This window comes from Neofelis nebulosa, chromosome 2 (genome assembly GCF_028018385.1).
Source record: "Neofelis nebulosa isolate mNeoNeb1 chromosome 2, mNeoNeb1.pri, whole genome shotgun sequence".
Lineage (NCBI taxonomy): Eukaryota > Metazoa > Chordata > Mammalia > Carnivora > Felidae > Neofelis > Neofelis nebulosa.
Window position 1 is genome coordinate 34,640,628 of NC_080783.1, and position 14,365 is coordinate 34,654,992.

A 14,365-nucleotide genomic window follows, 5' to 3' on the forward strand; every position below is an offset into this window, starting at 1 on the left:
TGAGATCCACCTCATTCTGTCAAAATGGCTAAAGTTAACAGCACAAGAAACAACAGGTGTTGGCGAGAATGCCAAGAAAGGGAAACCCTCTTGCACTGTTGGTGGGAATGCAAACTGGTGCAGCCACTCTGGAGAACAGTATGAAGGTTCCTCAAAAAGTTAAAAATGGAACTACCCTATGATTCAGCAATTGCACTACTAGGTATTTACCTAAAGGATACAAAAATACAGATTTGAAGGGGTACCTGGAACCCAGTGTTTATAGTAGCATTATCAACAATAGCCAAACTATGGGAAAAGCCCAAATATCCATCAACTGATGAATGACTAAAGAAGATGTCTCTTTTGTCAAAACGGGAAGTTAGCATGTTTTGAGATGTATTAAAGATATATTAGCGTTGACAGTGGATTTTTTGCCCTGATGTTAGAGAAGTATAAAGAGAATAACTTTTCACTACATGATCCTCTGTTGTTTAGTGCATAATGACCATGCACTGCCCAGTATTGCCAGTGGGCCCCATGCTATAAGGGAACATTGCATTAGCTCGTTAGCACAGGTATCTATACTGCTGCCTCCATGCATACCCAGACTGCAGGTAAAAATAGTGGACTAATAATGAAAGAGAGGGTGGGTAGGTCCCAACTGACACACTTTTAAAGCCAGCCCATTGGGGGGCGCCTGGGTGGCTCAGTCGGTTGAGCAGCCGACTTCGGCTCAGGTCACGATCTCGCTGTCCGTGAGTTCGAGCCCCGCGTTGGGCTCTGTGCTGAGAGGTCAGAGACTGAAGCCTGTTTCAGATTCTGTGTCTCCCTCTCTCTGACCCTCCCCCATTCATGCTCTGTCTCTCTCTGTCTCAAAAATAAAAAAAAATTAAAAAACAAAAAACAAAAAAAAAAACTTAAAGCCAGCCCATTGAGCACCAGTGCTCATCACTTCTCTTGTGCCCATCTTGGAAATTCCAGGCTCACCTCAGTGTTCCCAAAATTCAAGTGCCAACTATGCTTAGGCTGTCCAGACCCAGCCTCACAGTCTGAAAATAGATGTAGCCCAGGGGCCACTCCTAAAAGGAAGGAGAGATGACCATTAGTTGAAAACCAGTGTCAGCACCCCCGCTCAGCTCTCCCTCTACTGACACTTTGACCTGCACCCCTTTATCTCAGGGAAGAATCTAAAGTTGCTGATGAGCCACAAGGGGCGCCTGGGTGGCTCAGTTGGTTAAGCGTTCCTGAAGTAGGCCTTTAGGGAAAGTGACCTAATCTTTCACCATCTGGAAAGCAGATGGGTGTGGTAGGCTGAGCTTGGACTTTGGAATCGGACAGATCTGGATTCAAACCCTAGCTCCTCCTCTTGCTGAGATCCAGATACCTTCCTTTGCTTCACTCAGCCTTGGTTTTCCGTATGGGAAATGGCAATAATAATGACTTGCTTGATGAGGGTGCTTTGGAGGGCTGAACAAAGCAGTATCTGTGGTGCTTGCATGTATTATCTCACAGAGAGCAGGTGCTGCCCATGTGCTAATTCCCCCTCCCCCACCTGCATCCCTCAGGCAGCCACTAGCCACCTTTTCTTGGAAGCTGTTGAGACAGAGGAGGGCAGGCGGCTCAGGGTAGGTAACCAGCCACTGATCAGACCTGACACAACGTGAGCCAGAAACCAACCTCAGGGATTGTGTGACTCACCCTCTTCTAAACCTTCCCTCAGGCCCCTGACACACCCTCCAGATATGACTTCCTCCTGCTGAGAGTTCTCACCTGGTGCCCATGGAACACTTGATTCTTACCGCCTGGCACAGACAGTTGTCATTTTTCAGTTATTTCAGTTTCTTTGGAAAATAACCCCCTCCCCAAAGGAGCCCTCCCGCATATACAAAAACGAAATAAAAAACAGTTTATTACTGTATTTATTGAAGCACTGTTAAAAATAAATAAATAGGGGTGCCTGGGTGGCTTGGTCGGTTAAGCGGCTGACTTCAGCTCAGGTCATGATCTCACGGTCCGTGAGTTCGAGCCCCGTGTCAGGCTCTGTGCTGACAGCTCAGAGTCTGGAGCCTGTTTCAGATTCTGTGTCTCCCTCTCTCTCTGCTCCTCACCTGTTCATGCTCTGTCTCTCTCTGTCTCAAAAATAAATAAACGTTAAAAAAAAATTAAATAAATAAATAAATAAATAAAATCCACTTCCATGACCTCTTTAATCCTGTCTTGAGAGGTAACACTGTTATTTTGATTCTTTCCGTCTATTTTTATGCTTATAAAGCCATTATGATTCTTGCTCTGCCATTTACTAGTTGTGTGACCTTGGGCAAGTTACTTAAGAGCTGCGTGCTTCGATTTCCTCATTCATAGAATACAGATATTAATAACTCTTTTGAAGAGTTGGAGACTTAGTGTGAAAATCAAATGAGTTAATACATGTAAAAGAATTACAACACCTCCTGGTGTACTGAGTAAACACATAATAAGTGTGAATGTGCACATATATCATATATGCCATCTTGTATCAATCCATGTACTGCCTCTGAGCACCAAATCCACTCTCCTACTGCCTGCTTGATGACACTGTAGCTACATCCTATGAAAATGGCTCCTCCACCAGCTGGCACAATTTTAGGTTTTGATCATAGAGGACACTGGAGAGACAGCACAAGGCCAAGCAGAGGAAGGGCTTCTCTTCCTAGTTCAGCGGGCTTTTCTTCCTGCTTCTACGGCAGGCTGCCAGCAGCTTGCAGGAGACCTAGTGGTGCTCACACTCCAGGAATTTTGTCAGCATGCCCACAGGAAGCCTCCTGCTCACCAGCCTCCACTTGCAGACTGCAGGTGAGCCTATGACACTCCCGTGAACTTCTCTACCTTCAGTGGGCACAGTCACAGCTTCTTCAACTGGTACCAACCTTTGTGGGGTGGGGAGGAGTCTTCCAAATCTCTTCCTTCCATGGGTACCTCCCTCAGCCCTAAAGGCATTTTACTTTCAGTAATTTTCTTTTACTAGTGAATAATTCTTCCTATTAAATTTTCCATTTTGAAGGACAGGTGTGGTTTCCACCTCTGACTGCACTCTGACTGAATATATCAATTTATATAAGTATATATATATGGTTTACAGCTTACTTTCTGTTTAGTTAACAAGATATAATGGGCATCTTTTCATCTTCCCAAACGTCATTGCCTGTCTTTTAATGCATTTTTTGTGTCTTCAATTACACAGAAAATTTACATTTTTATGTGGACAAATGCACCTGGCTTTTTCTTTGTGACTTCTAGCTTCTACGTGTTGCTTAGGGAGACTTTTTCTGGTCGTTCATTTCCTATATTTCTTTTAATGCCTTTATAGTTTTGTTTTAACATTTGTATTTTTGGAGTTTTTGTGTATGTGTGCATGGTCTGAGATAGGAATCTAACTTTAATTTCTTGCAGATAGAGAACCAATTGTCCTAACACCATTTTTAAAATTTATCCATCCTTTCTTGATTATTTTGTTTTTGCCAACAAACACCTTTCTTCTCTCTCCAACCAGATTATAATTTCCTAGAAGGCAGGGACATTTTTGCATCCATAAGTTTTCTAACCACTTGATACCTGGTAGAACTGAGTACCTGTGGCTGATGAGAAAGCTGCATGAGAACTAGCACATTCTTACTTCAGCAAAGCAGCAGATATAAAGCTCAGAGCTGAGAATAAATAAGAGCCTTTCCCCAATTTTCATGAACGAATGTGCTTGTGGTTTGTATTTGTCTTTTAATTTCTAAACAATTCTGGCAGAGCACTGTTTTAGATTGAAACATAGGAAACAAAGGATGGGTAAGATCTGGTTTCTACCCATATGAACCCTGCAATCCCTAAATGCCCATCAGTGGGGGGCTAGTTGGATCACTGGTGACACATGTATATAATGGAATATTGGCAGCCATAAAGAAGATCAGGGAGACCTAGATGTTCTGATACAGGATAAGCTCTGAGATATGTTCAATTAAAAAACCCAAGTGCAGAATGGTCTGCCAGCATTTGGGAAGGGGAAAATCAGAGAAAGACACAGATATATATATATATATATATATATAGATATATATATATATATATATATATGTTTATATAAGAATAACATATCTCTGAAGGGATATTCAAAATATTGGAAACAATAATTACCTCTGGGGGCACCTGGCTGGCTCAGTAGAAAGAGCATGCAACTCTTGGTCTTGGGGTCGTGAGCTCAAGACCCACGTTGGGTGTAGAGATGACTTAAATAAATAACAAAAAGAAGAAACAATAATTATCTCTGTGGAAGAACTGGGGACTTGGGGGTGGGGATCAGTGTGAAATTTACTTTTCCCTATGTATCCTTCTGTACTGTTTAAATGTTTTACCAGCTGCTTATATTATATTCCCAAATAAAGGAACTTTTAAAAGATGAAATGAGATAGACACATAGACACATGAAACAAAAGTGTGAGCAATAAGAGGTAAGAATGATGAGTTCAGAATTCTAAACCCCATGGCTCGAAAATGGAAGGGTGGTGCTGGAAAGCAGCTGGGTTTAAGTCTTGCTCTAGGAGATAATGCAGCTGGTGGGTGGATAGAAGAGCAAGACTCTGGAAAAGACTATCAATCACTGCCCTGTGAGGTGTCTGAGCAAAGGCAAACCTAGGAAAGGAAGTTGTTAAGATCTGTCTGTTCAGGCCCCCATGTATTCTCTGCCTGCCACTGAATTTGCTTCATTGTCCTTCCTAGAAATTATAACCTCCTACTGAACACAGAGCAAAAAGGGGGAAGCCTGGCTGAGTAGATTTGTCACATATAGAGGTCCCAGACCTAAGGGTTCAGTTTCAGGGACCTGAGGAAGTTAGACTTGCCAAACTTCCACAAACAGCAGTGGTTTCGATTACTGGCAGAATGAACCATCTTTCTTATAAGTAATAGAACTTCCTGTTTTAATATTTTATCACAATATTTAACTTAGGCCAAGCCCATTTCTTACAGGGCTGAAACTGTTGATAAAATTGTCTTCTCCTTGATATTTCAGGTTGATACCTCCAGCAGAGAGGCCAGGTTCCCATCTCCAAGACCCAAGATGGGGTGCTAACTGCTCTGTATAAGCCTGCCCTCTGTCTCTTAGAAAATATTTTCACAAGAGCAGCATGGTAAAGACAGGAAGGACATGTCCCTGTACTTGGAGGTCAGCCAGATAGAGTTCAAGTCTGGTCCTTCCCAATTTCTAGCAGTATGACCTTGTTTATTATTTAGCTTCTCTGAGCCTTGATTTTCTGATCCATAAAATGGGCACAGTAACACCTCTCTGTCACTCTCACAGAGTCATCATTTTCGGCATCAGCAAGTGACTAGAACCAAAGGCTAACGTTGCTAATTTGGCCATAGCAAGAAGCATCTAGCCAAAACTGGCTCACTGTCTCCTTGCAGGGTGGCGAGAGCTGGAGATCCAAGATGACATGAGTAGAGGGGCGAGGATGCTTGCAAGTGGCAAAATAAGCTGAAATGTAGGATGATCAGATGCAGTACGGGGCTTCTGATTGTGCATTCTGGGAATGGAAAACTGTCAGCAGCAGTGGTGCGCAAGTGGTGGTCACAGATGAGGAAAGTTGAGTCTGCATTTGAACCTGATTTATGAGAACAGGTTTGGGGAGCTCAGAGGCATCACAAAAGGGCTCTCGTCTTCAGGCTTGCTTCCTGTTCCAGACTAGAAACACAGAACAATGGCTCAGGGCAATAAAAAGTGAGTCATTGCCCCTTCTCCCCATCTTGGCAACACTGGTTATATCACCACCACAGAAATCACCACCACCAAAAATACTGACAGGTACAGACTAAGAAACTTAGTCTTCCCCAACCAAGAGGGCAAAACTATCCTGTGTACCTTACTTGGCCAATATTCACAGTGCAGCAGGCTGAGAAATCACCCTGTCTGGTGACCAAATTACATTAATCAGCATTGACATGCAAAAAGATTTTAGAAAAAAGAGAATACCCACAGATCCAGCATCCAACTGGATGGCAGAATGAACCCCTGCATCATTCCTCCCTCTTTCTCCAAATCCCAGCCCCACCCCAGGTAACCTCCATTCTAAAATTTGTTGATCACCCCATGTAGATTGTTATATTTGTACAACATGGAAATGGGTGCACAAGCAACATACAGAACTGTTATGTGGGTGGTATTTGTTTTTTGTTTTTGTTTTCTTGAGACAGAGAGCGTGAGAGACAGAGAATCCATAAGTAAGGGAGGGGCAGAGGCAGAGGGAGAGAGAATCCCAAGTAGGCTCCATGGTCAGTGCAGAGCCCAACACATGGCTTGATCCCATGACCCTGGGATCAAGACCTGAGTTGAAATCAAGAGTCAGAAACTCAACCGACTGAGCCATCCAGAGGCACCTTGGGTTTTTAACATTGCATAAATTACACCATATTGCATATATCCACTTATTTGCTCAACATTTCTTTCTTTTTTAATAGACTTTTAATTTCATTTACCATCTTAACAATTTAAAGTGTTAGCCAATTTGACAATAAGTTATATTTAAAAAAATAAAAACGAGAAACAAGAAAAAAAATAAAAAATAAAGTGAATATTTCTGTGGCATTTAGTACATTCACAATGTTCCCATTCACCATTACCCTGTTCCGGAAAGCATGGTGTTGTAGCATATATGACTGAACCAATCGAAATTGCCATATTTGTTTCTGACCTTTTTTTCCCCCCTTCTTACAAGCAATAATGCTCTGAAAGTTCTCCTCCACGTCTCCTGGTGCATGTGCAAGATTTCTTTTGGGGCATAGACCCAGAAATGGAAATGCTCGCTCACGGTGTATGGACATATTCAACGTTTACAGATATTGTCAAAGTGTTCTCTAAAGTGATTGTGTCCATTTACATTTCTCTAAGCAGTGTTAATAGAATTCCCTTTGCTCCATATCCTCACCCATACTTGCTACAGATAGGGGTTTTTTTCTTTTCATTTTTCATTTCATATATTTTGCCCATCTAACTGGACTGTTTAATTATTTTATAGAATTGTAGAATATATATTTTATATACATTTATATATATTTATATATCCCTCATCAGTTGTATATGTGGCACATAACATTTCCCAGTTTGTGGCTAATATTTTAGTTTTTCAATATTTTTTTTATTTTTTTTAATGTTTTTATTTATTTTTGAGACAGAGAGAGACAGAGCATGAGCAGGGGAGGGGCAGAGAGAGAGGGAGACACAGAATCAGAAGCAGGCTCCAGGCTCTGAACTGCCAGCACAGAGCGTGATGTGGGGCTTGAACTCACGGACTGTGAGATCATGACCTGAGCTGAAGTTGGACGCTTAACCTACCGAGCCACCAGGAGCTCCTTTCAATGTTGTTTTTGATGTTTATTTTAAATTGTTAAGAGGAGAAAGGGAGTTTCTGCTTAGACAAATTTACAAATAATAGATTTACAGGGAGGTAGTAAATAAAAAAGTGGGTTATCTAAGATACAGCTCCAACCTTTTAGCTTGAGATCACAGAAAATTCTTTCACAAAACCCTGAGCTTAAAGGTACACTGATCCGAATGTATGTGACATTTTTCATGTTGTTTTGCATACATTAGGGCTTCAGGTAAGCTAGAAGGAGTTAGGAATAGGGAGAGAAAGGCACAGGCTGTGCCAGAGGCAGACACCCTGCACACCATAAAAATGATAAATCCTCAGCAACAGGAGAATAGAACAGTTTGTCGGTATTTACATTTCTACGTATGGGTTACAGGTCTTAGATTTACTGTTGCCTGGGCCCTGCAAATGTTGGATCAGGCTTAGGATGGGAGAGGGGTGAAGGTAGGTCTTTTCTGAATCATTTTAATCCCCCTCTGCCTACCACCACCCCCCATCCCCACCTTCCAGCCAGTTTAGCTGGCTTGCCAGATTGTAGGGGTTTTTGCTTCTAAAGACTCACACCTTGTGTGAGGAGACTATGCCCTCAGACCACAGGAAGTGCTTGGATGTTTAAGTTCTCCCACCAGGGGCAGCTCTTAGCAGAGGATGGAGGGACTAAGGGTTAAGGGAGGATGCAAAACCAGTTCTCTTGCTTCCCGTTGGGTGGGGAACTCTGAGGCATAATTTTCACTTTAAAGTGCTCCGTCCTGGCCACGCTGAGATAAAATGTGTGGCCTGGCCTGCCTTCTCCCCTTCTCTGTCCCACCTCCCACCCCCAGCAGGATTCTCTGGAGAGCGATTCCTGAACAAATCACTTGCATACACTCAGGGTCTGATTCTGAGCACGTGACAGAAGATCCACATTTAGGTGTTTCAGTTCTGTTTTGGAAGGAAGAGAAATTACAGCATGTTTTTGTGCTCAGGGGAATGATCTGGGAGAGAGAGGACAGTTAATCAAGCAGGAGAGGGAGGAAGGGCTATGAGAGTGGTGTCCTCGAGTGAGCAGGATGAGCTAATCCCTGCCCAAGAGGAGGCACTGACTCTTGGGAGAAGCACAGACAGGAAGGTGCACCCATTGTTGACAGGAGAGAAAGCAGCCAATAGGGTTAGGGTGCAGGTGGATCAGGGGACTCGGTGGTGGATGGTGGAAATCTTTTCTGATTACCTCCCTTAGTGAAGTGAGACTATCAAATGAAAATGAGGAGAATGGAGGATGATAGAGGTCTGAAAAGACAAAAGAAGATGTAACACCGGTTGAGAAAGCAAAGGGTGACATAACGAGGGAAACGTTACAGGATTCCTGAGAATCACTAAAAGCCTGCTTGAGGTTTGTGGTCATTGGTTTTGAATGAGACAAGTCTGCAACATTGTGTGTGTGTGTGTGTGTGTGTGTGTGTGTGTATGTGTGTGTGTATTAAGCTTTTATATATTTAATATGAGAGAGACAGAGAGAGAGAGCAGGAGAGGGGCAGAGAGAAAGGGAGAAATCCCAAGCAGGCTCCGCACTGCTAGCACAGAGCCTGATGCAGGGCTCAAACCCACAAACTGTGAGATTATGATTGGAGCTGAAACCAAGATGCTTAACTGACTGAGCCAAACCACCACAACCAGGAATTCTAGTACAAACCTGCAGTAAGCAGGCATGTGTGATTAACCACAGTTTAGATTCTGCCCTGTGATTAGGACCAAGGGAAAGGCAAGGGTATCGAGGGTGGGTGCAAGAGAGTGAGTTCAATGATGACATATGGACTCCAGCTAGGTAAAGAAGGAGGGAAGAAGTCAAGGGTGGTGTTGGCATTGGAAAGATGGCAGATAGGGTCAATGGACTAACCAGAGGCCCCAGTGGCACTGCAGACTGTTGGGAGGCAGGGGCCTAGAGAAAATGAGATGGAATGGTAGGAGGTGGCTGTCATAGAGAGAAGTGTTTGCAATTGAGACTTGGGTGGAAATATTGGCAAAGACAGAGTTTACTGGATGCATGACTAGGAGGATATTGTGGTTAAGCTGATTTAAAGGTGGTTGGGAAGCTCAGGGGCAAATGCAGAGTGAAAAAATGGGAAAGTGAATGCCAAAATGGAATTATAAATGAATTAACTCTTTTTCTTTGTGTGTTATTCTATTTCCCAAATATTCCACAATGTGCGTATATTACTATATAAGCAGAAAAAAAGCTATCAGGTAAAATCAAAGATATTACACAAAGATAAAAAGGAAAAAAATCCCTTTATTTTATTGGTGAGTCAATTACTACTGTGTACAAGTAGCCAGTCCACAAAGCTCATAAAGTTATTCCCGTTCTAGAGTTGTACCTGTACTTCCAAGCATCTAACAGAATCATTTAAAATGAGACCAAATGACAGATATGAGTTTCACAGTGTACGTACTCTGTTTCAAAAAAAGCCTACTTTAAAATACATATATATTTGTACTTGCTATATTTGCATTTGCATTAAGAAATCCTGAAATTATCTCTGGGATGCAGAGGTGGGAGGACTGGGCATTTAGTGGACAGAAATGCAGGCAACACTTATCTTGAATACCTCTTTGTATTTTCTTATCGTTGAACAATGTAAAGATAATACCTATTCAAAAATAGATTTAAAAAGTAAAAATTAATACAATTTAAAAATTTTAATAGAAAAATCCTCTTTTGAAAATTCACATATGCTAAAGTTATGTTATAAAATGCTTCTTTGTATTAGCAAATCAGTCTTTCTTTAAACAAAGAATTTCCCCTAGTACTTTTTTAAAAGCTTTCCATTTTTAGGAATTCAGCTACTGTTCAAAGATACAAATGTGATATTCACAGCCTTAAAAGCAAACTGCAGACTTTTTTTTTCCCTTTTTAATTTTAATGCGAGCAGGGGAAAGGGGGAGAGAGAGAGACAGAGACAGAGACAGAGAGAATCTCAAGTAGGCTCCACGCTCAGTGCAGAGCCCAATGAGGGGCTGGATTCCACAACCCTGGGATCATGACCTGAGTTGAAATCAAGAGTCAGACGCTCAACCGACTGAGTCACCCAGGTGCCCCTGCAGACTTCTGAGGAGAGCCAGATCCTACCAGAAAGAAAGCTAAATAACTTGTCACATGAAACATGTACTTCACCAGAAGAGAGTTACATGTCTTTGGTATGGCTCCAGAGTTTAGAATGAGAGGCAATGGATTTAAGTATGTTCTAAGCAGGTAGATTCAAGTCACCACAGGGAAAAGAACAATGAAAGCTGTCCAAAAGTAAAACCAGGCAGCAAGATTGCAAATCAGGAAATACACAGGATTGCAAATGTTCCACTAACAGCTGTAAGACTTTAGTAAGCCTTTTTACACCCTGAAGGCTGGATCATGGGTTCTCTAGGGTCCTTCCAAGCTCCCCAGTCCATGGCTTTGTGTGTAGTGTGAGTTCTCTCTGTTGAGAGTTAAGCAGTGGTTGAGGGATGATGGTCTAGGAGTCTATCATGGCTTAAGAGGATGAACTGGAGCAGGTTTCAAATAGATTAACCACTGGTGCCTGACAGTAAATCTGAGGACCTCTGGCCATGGACCCCAATCCATGCTACATTAAAAAGCTCAATGCAAAGTTCATCACTTTCTATGGGCACCAGGATGTGAGCACAAAAGTTGCTCAAATATGATTATGCAGAAGAGCCAGGATGCATCTCTATTAATTTTTAAGATTATCACCAAAAAGGAATTACAACATTTCAAAGTGAAGGTGGAGAACTCATAGACCCTGAGAATAACTCCACAAACATCTAAGGACCCAAGAATTCCAAGGTTGAGAACAACTTCACTAAATCACTCATAAAGTATCTGACCTAGAAGATTTTGTGAATCAAATATGGCATAAAAGTTATCTACAAAATGAAGTAAACTTCTAATTTGGTCTACCTCAGTGGAGACTTGATCATTGATTGATAAGGGGCTGCTATTCAGCAGCATTCACCATAGTGTTATACATACTGGTCAATGTGTTTTGATTGGTCAGTAACCATATTGTACCAGCTGCTTGTATGTTTGAATTACCTGAGCACTGGCTAAGGGAAACCCTGGTGATATCACAACTGCCCACTGCCATGGTGAGACCTTGTAGCAGAGGCCACTAGGATGCTGTGGTGACTAATATCTCTAATAATAATCAACACCAAGAGTATCATTATTAAATAACTAACATTTGTATAATATTCTATTAAAATTTTCCACGTCCTTCATTTTGTTTGGTATAAGCCCAACTTTTGAGAAAAAAATAGAAAACAAAGAAAAAATCTAACTACAGCTCTTGTAGGTTGAGCAAAACTAGGCAAAATATACAGAAACCTCACTGGGTCTGCACATTTCTTTCATAAATGTCTGCACAGACAGTGGCGGTAGTCTCTGCTGAATAGCTGTGACCAAATCACTTGCTGTGCTCCACTCTAAATTATCACACACGTGGGCGCACACACACACACACACACACACACAGATGAGGGAAAAGTGTGTAGATGCTCCATTTAGGAGAAATGACTGAAGGATGATTGTACTCCTACTGTCTGCATAGGTGTGTGACTTACAGTCATAAATGTCTAGTGACCCCTAAAGTGCCTGCTGGAGAACTCTGAAAAGAAAATTCATGGGAAAGTTTCCTGATCCTAGAACTTAACCTTGCACAACCACTAAGTTCCAGCAAAACAAAAATACAAAATAGACCACAGGACCAGGACTTATACATAAAACCCCAAATGTTGCTGAGGAAGGAGAGTTCATTAGCAGTGTTTTGTCCAGCTGGATTCAGAGCCAAGAGCTAGCCTGCTGCTGCCGGGGACATTGTGAATCAGTCAGGGGAACCAACATTTCCCTAAGAGGACATCGGTGGGTATTAGTATTGATTTGTGGCTAAAATTCAGCTGGAATTAGACACAAAAGAACTCAAACTCTATTTCCGTTAGGTGACTGCCAGAGGTATCTGCTACGTAAAGGTCTTGTATATACCTCACAACAACTAGATTTAAATGGATTTATATATTAACCTATCCTTATCTTAAATAGGTAATTTTTCTCTACTTTATAGATAAGGCTCGAAAACTAGCTTGACTTAGTGTCTCAGAGCCAGAAAGTCACAAGGCAAAACAGAAACCAAAGGCTTCTATCTCCAGATTCTTTGCTCTTTGCTTTGTACCACACCATCTTTCACTTGCAGAGAAGGACTATGAAGTGGCCAAAAGCTGTGTATATTCAACTAGGGAAGGACTGTAATCACCAGCTGTTCGCTTTGACTTGTATATACAAAGGTTCTGGAAGATCATTGGACTTACACATTAATAATTACAAAATCAGGCATCACTGAGAGTTATTCTTCTTCATTCCTGGATATCTTTCATGGGTGTCTACATATCCAAGGAAATGTTCCTAAAAAGCCCTGTTATGTCCCATGACATTCCAGTTCACTCAAGTGGGAAATAAAACCCTGTAAACAATAACTGGCTGGGGGACTGTAGCAAATCACTCTGCCTCCTTGGGGCTCAACCTCTTCATCAATAAATAGAGGCCTTAGGTACAGGACTTTCAATCTCCCTCCCTTAGAAAATAAAAAAGAAAAATTCCTCTTGAAATTGAAAAAAAAAGTTCACATACATAAAGATATTCAAAACCTTAATGTAAAAAGTAGCAAGGCTTCCATACAGAACCACACCCCCCACCAAGGCACAGCCAGACAACTCTCTAAGGAGAGAACAACAACTTCTGTGAATAGCTTCATCCCTAAGGCTGTCTCTCTCCTCAATTCTTTGGGCCAGAGAAACAGAGCATGTTGGAGACAAGGCAGGGGCTGTTGGCTTTAGTCAGCACAGTGCAGCCACCAAAAGAAGCTCTGGCCAAGAGAGAGACGCTATAGTGCAGACTGAGTCCTGATTCAAGCTTCACCTGAAGCCAGCACTACCCAATTGTGTGTTTTCAGATGAATGAGGCAATAAATTCCTTTCTTTGCTTTGGTTGGTGTGATGTGGGTGTTCTGTCATCAGCACCTGAAAAGTTCTGATCGACACAGAATTTAACCTCAGGCTGTAACCTCACTCTGGTCCCAGAGTGGCTGAGTTGTCTCTCTTCATACTGAACTATCATCTTCCTAGAGCCAAACCTGTTCCCAACCCAAGATAAGGAGTTCCTGTGGGAACACCTTCGTTATACTAAAGCTGGAAATGGGCATCATATAGACAAAAATTTCACCCCAGCAGATGTGGAAATGAGAAGCCTTAGGAAGTGGAGAGCAGAGAAAGGGTCAATGAACCATGTGGGATCTCATCATTATCCAATGTCCAAAACAAGGCCCCGCAGAAGGGACACAGAATGTTCACAAGGGGTGGTCATACAGAGAGGAAATCAAAGCTCAGTTGAAGTTAAGAATAGTGGTTCTTTAGAGCTCAAAGGAATCTTAAAATGTATCTGGTACTACCTTTTACCTCACAGATACACAAACCAAGGCCAATTGCTTTTTCTCAGGGCACAAAACTAATGCCAAGACTACAACCCAAGGCCTCAATAAAGAAAGTGTTCTAACAATTAGACTTGTCAAAAAAAAAAAGTTTTTTTTAAAGAATTTGTTGAATCAGAAAATTTCCTATTATTGGAATGACAGGCTCACCATCTATCAATGATTCCTATGGTGGGTGGGAGATTGGAAGAGATGACCAAAGGTTCCTTTCAAGTCAAAGAGTCATTGAGAACTCTCTACTACAATAAAAGTTTTTCCTGTGGCACAGGGAATACTAGTTTTTTCCGTAGTGTATAAGCAGGTTGGGGCATCTGTCTCTTTGTTCCTTCTTTGTTTGCTTGTTGACTCACATCATTGTTGACAGCAGTGAGGATGGATAAAATATCTTCATGTCTGCAGGCAGATAAGAAAAAATATTTTCAATCAGGAGACAGAAATCACATACCAGGTCATACAAAGAAACCCTAAAACATGTGGCTTCTTCCTAGT

The 14,365-nt window shown here is 41.8% G+C and overlaps 2 protein-coding genes across 5 annotated transcripts in view; both read right to left on the reverse strand.

Annotated features, from left to right (window-relative positions):
* The window catches only part of CASP8 (caspase 8), a 75,834-nt gene extending 61,673 nt beyond the window's left edge, over positions 1 to 14,161 (reverse strand). Inside the window, exon 1 of the mRNA XM_058709478.1 lies at positions 14,027 to 14,161. The gene's annotated coding sequence lies outside the window, so the exon portion shown is untranslated. The remainder of the gene's footprint in view (positions 1 to 14,026) is intronic.
* The window catches only part of CASP10 (caspase 10), a 50,228-nt gene continuing 45,479 nt past the window's right edge, over positions 9,617 to 14,365 (reverse strand). For 3 of the 4 annotated variants that reach the window (XM_058709399.1, XM_058709388.1, XM_058709414.1), the window contains one exon: positions 9,617 to 14,269. In XM_058709399.1, the coding sequence (XP_058565382.1) occupies positions 14,116 to 14,269 (154 nt within the window). In that variant the 3' untranslated portion in view covers positions 9,617 to 14,115. The remainder of the gene's footprint in view (positions 14,270 to 14,365) is intronic. The other variant, XR_009256231.1, reaches the window with a different exon arrangement.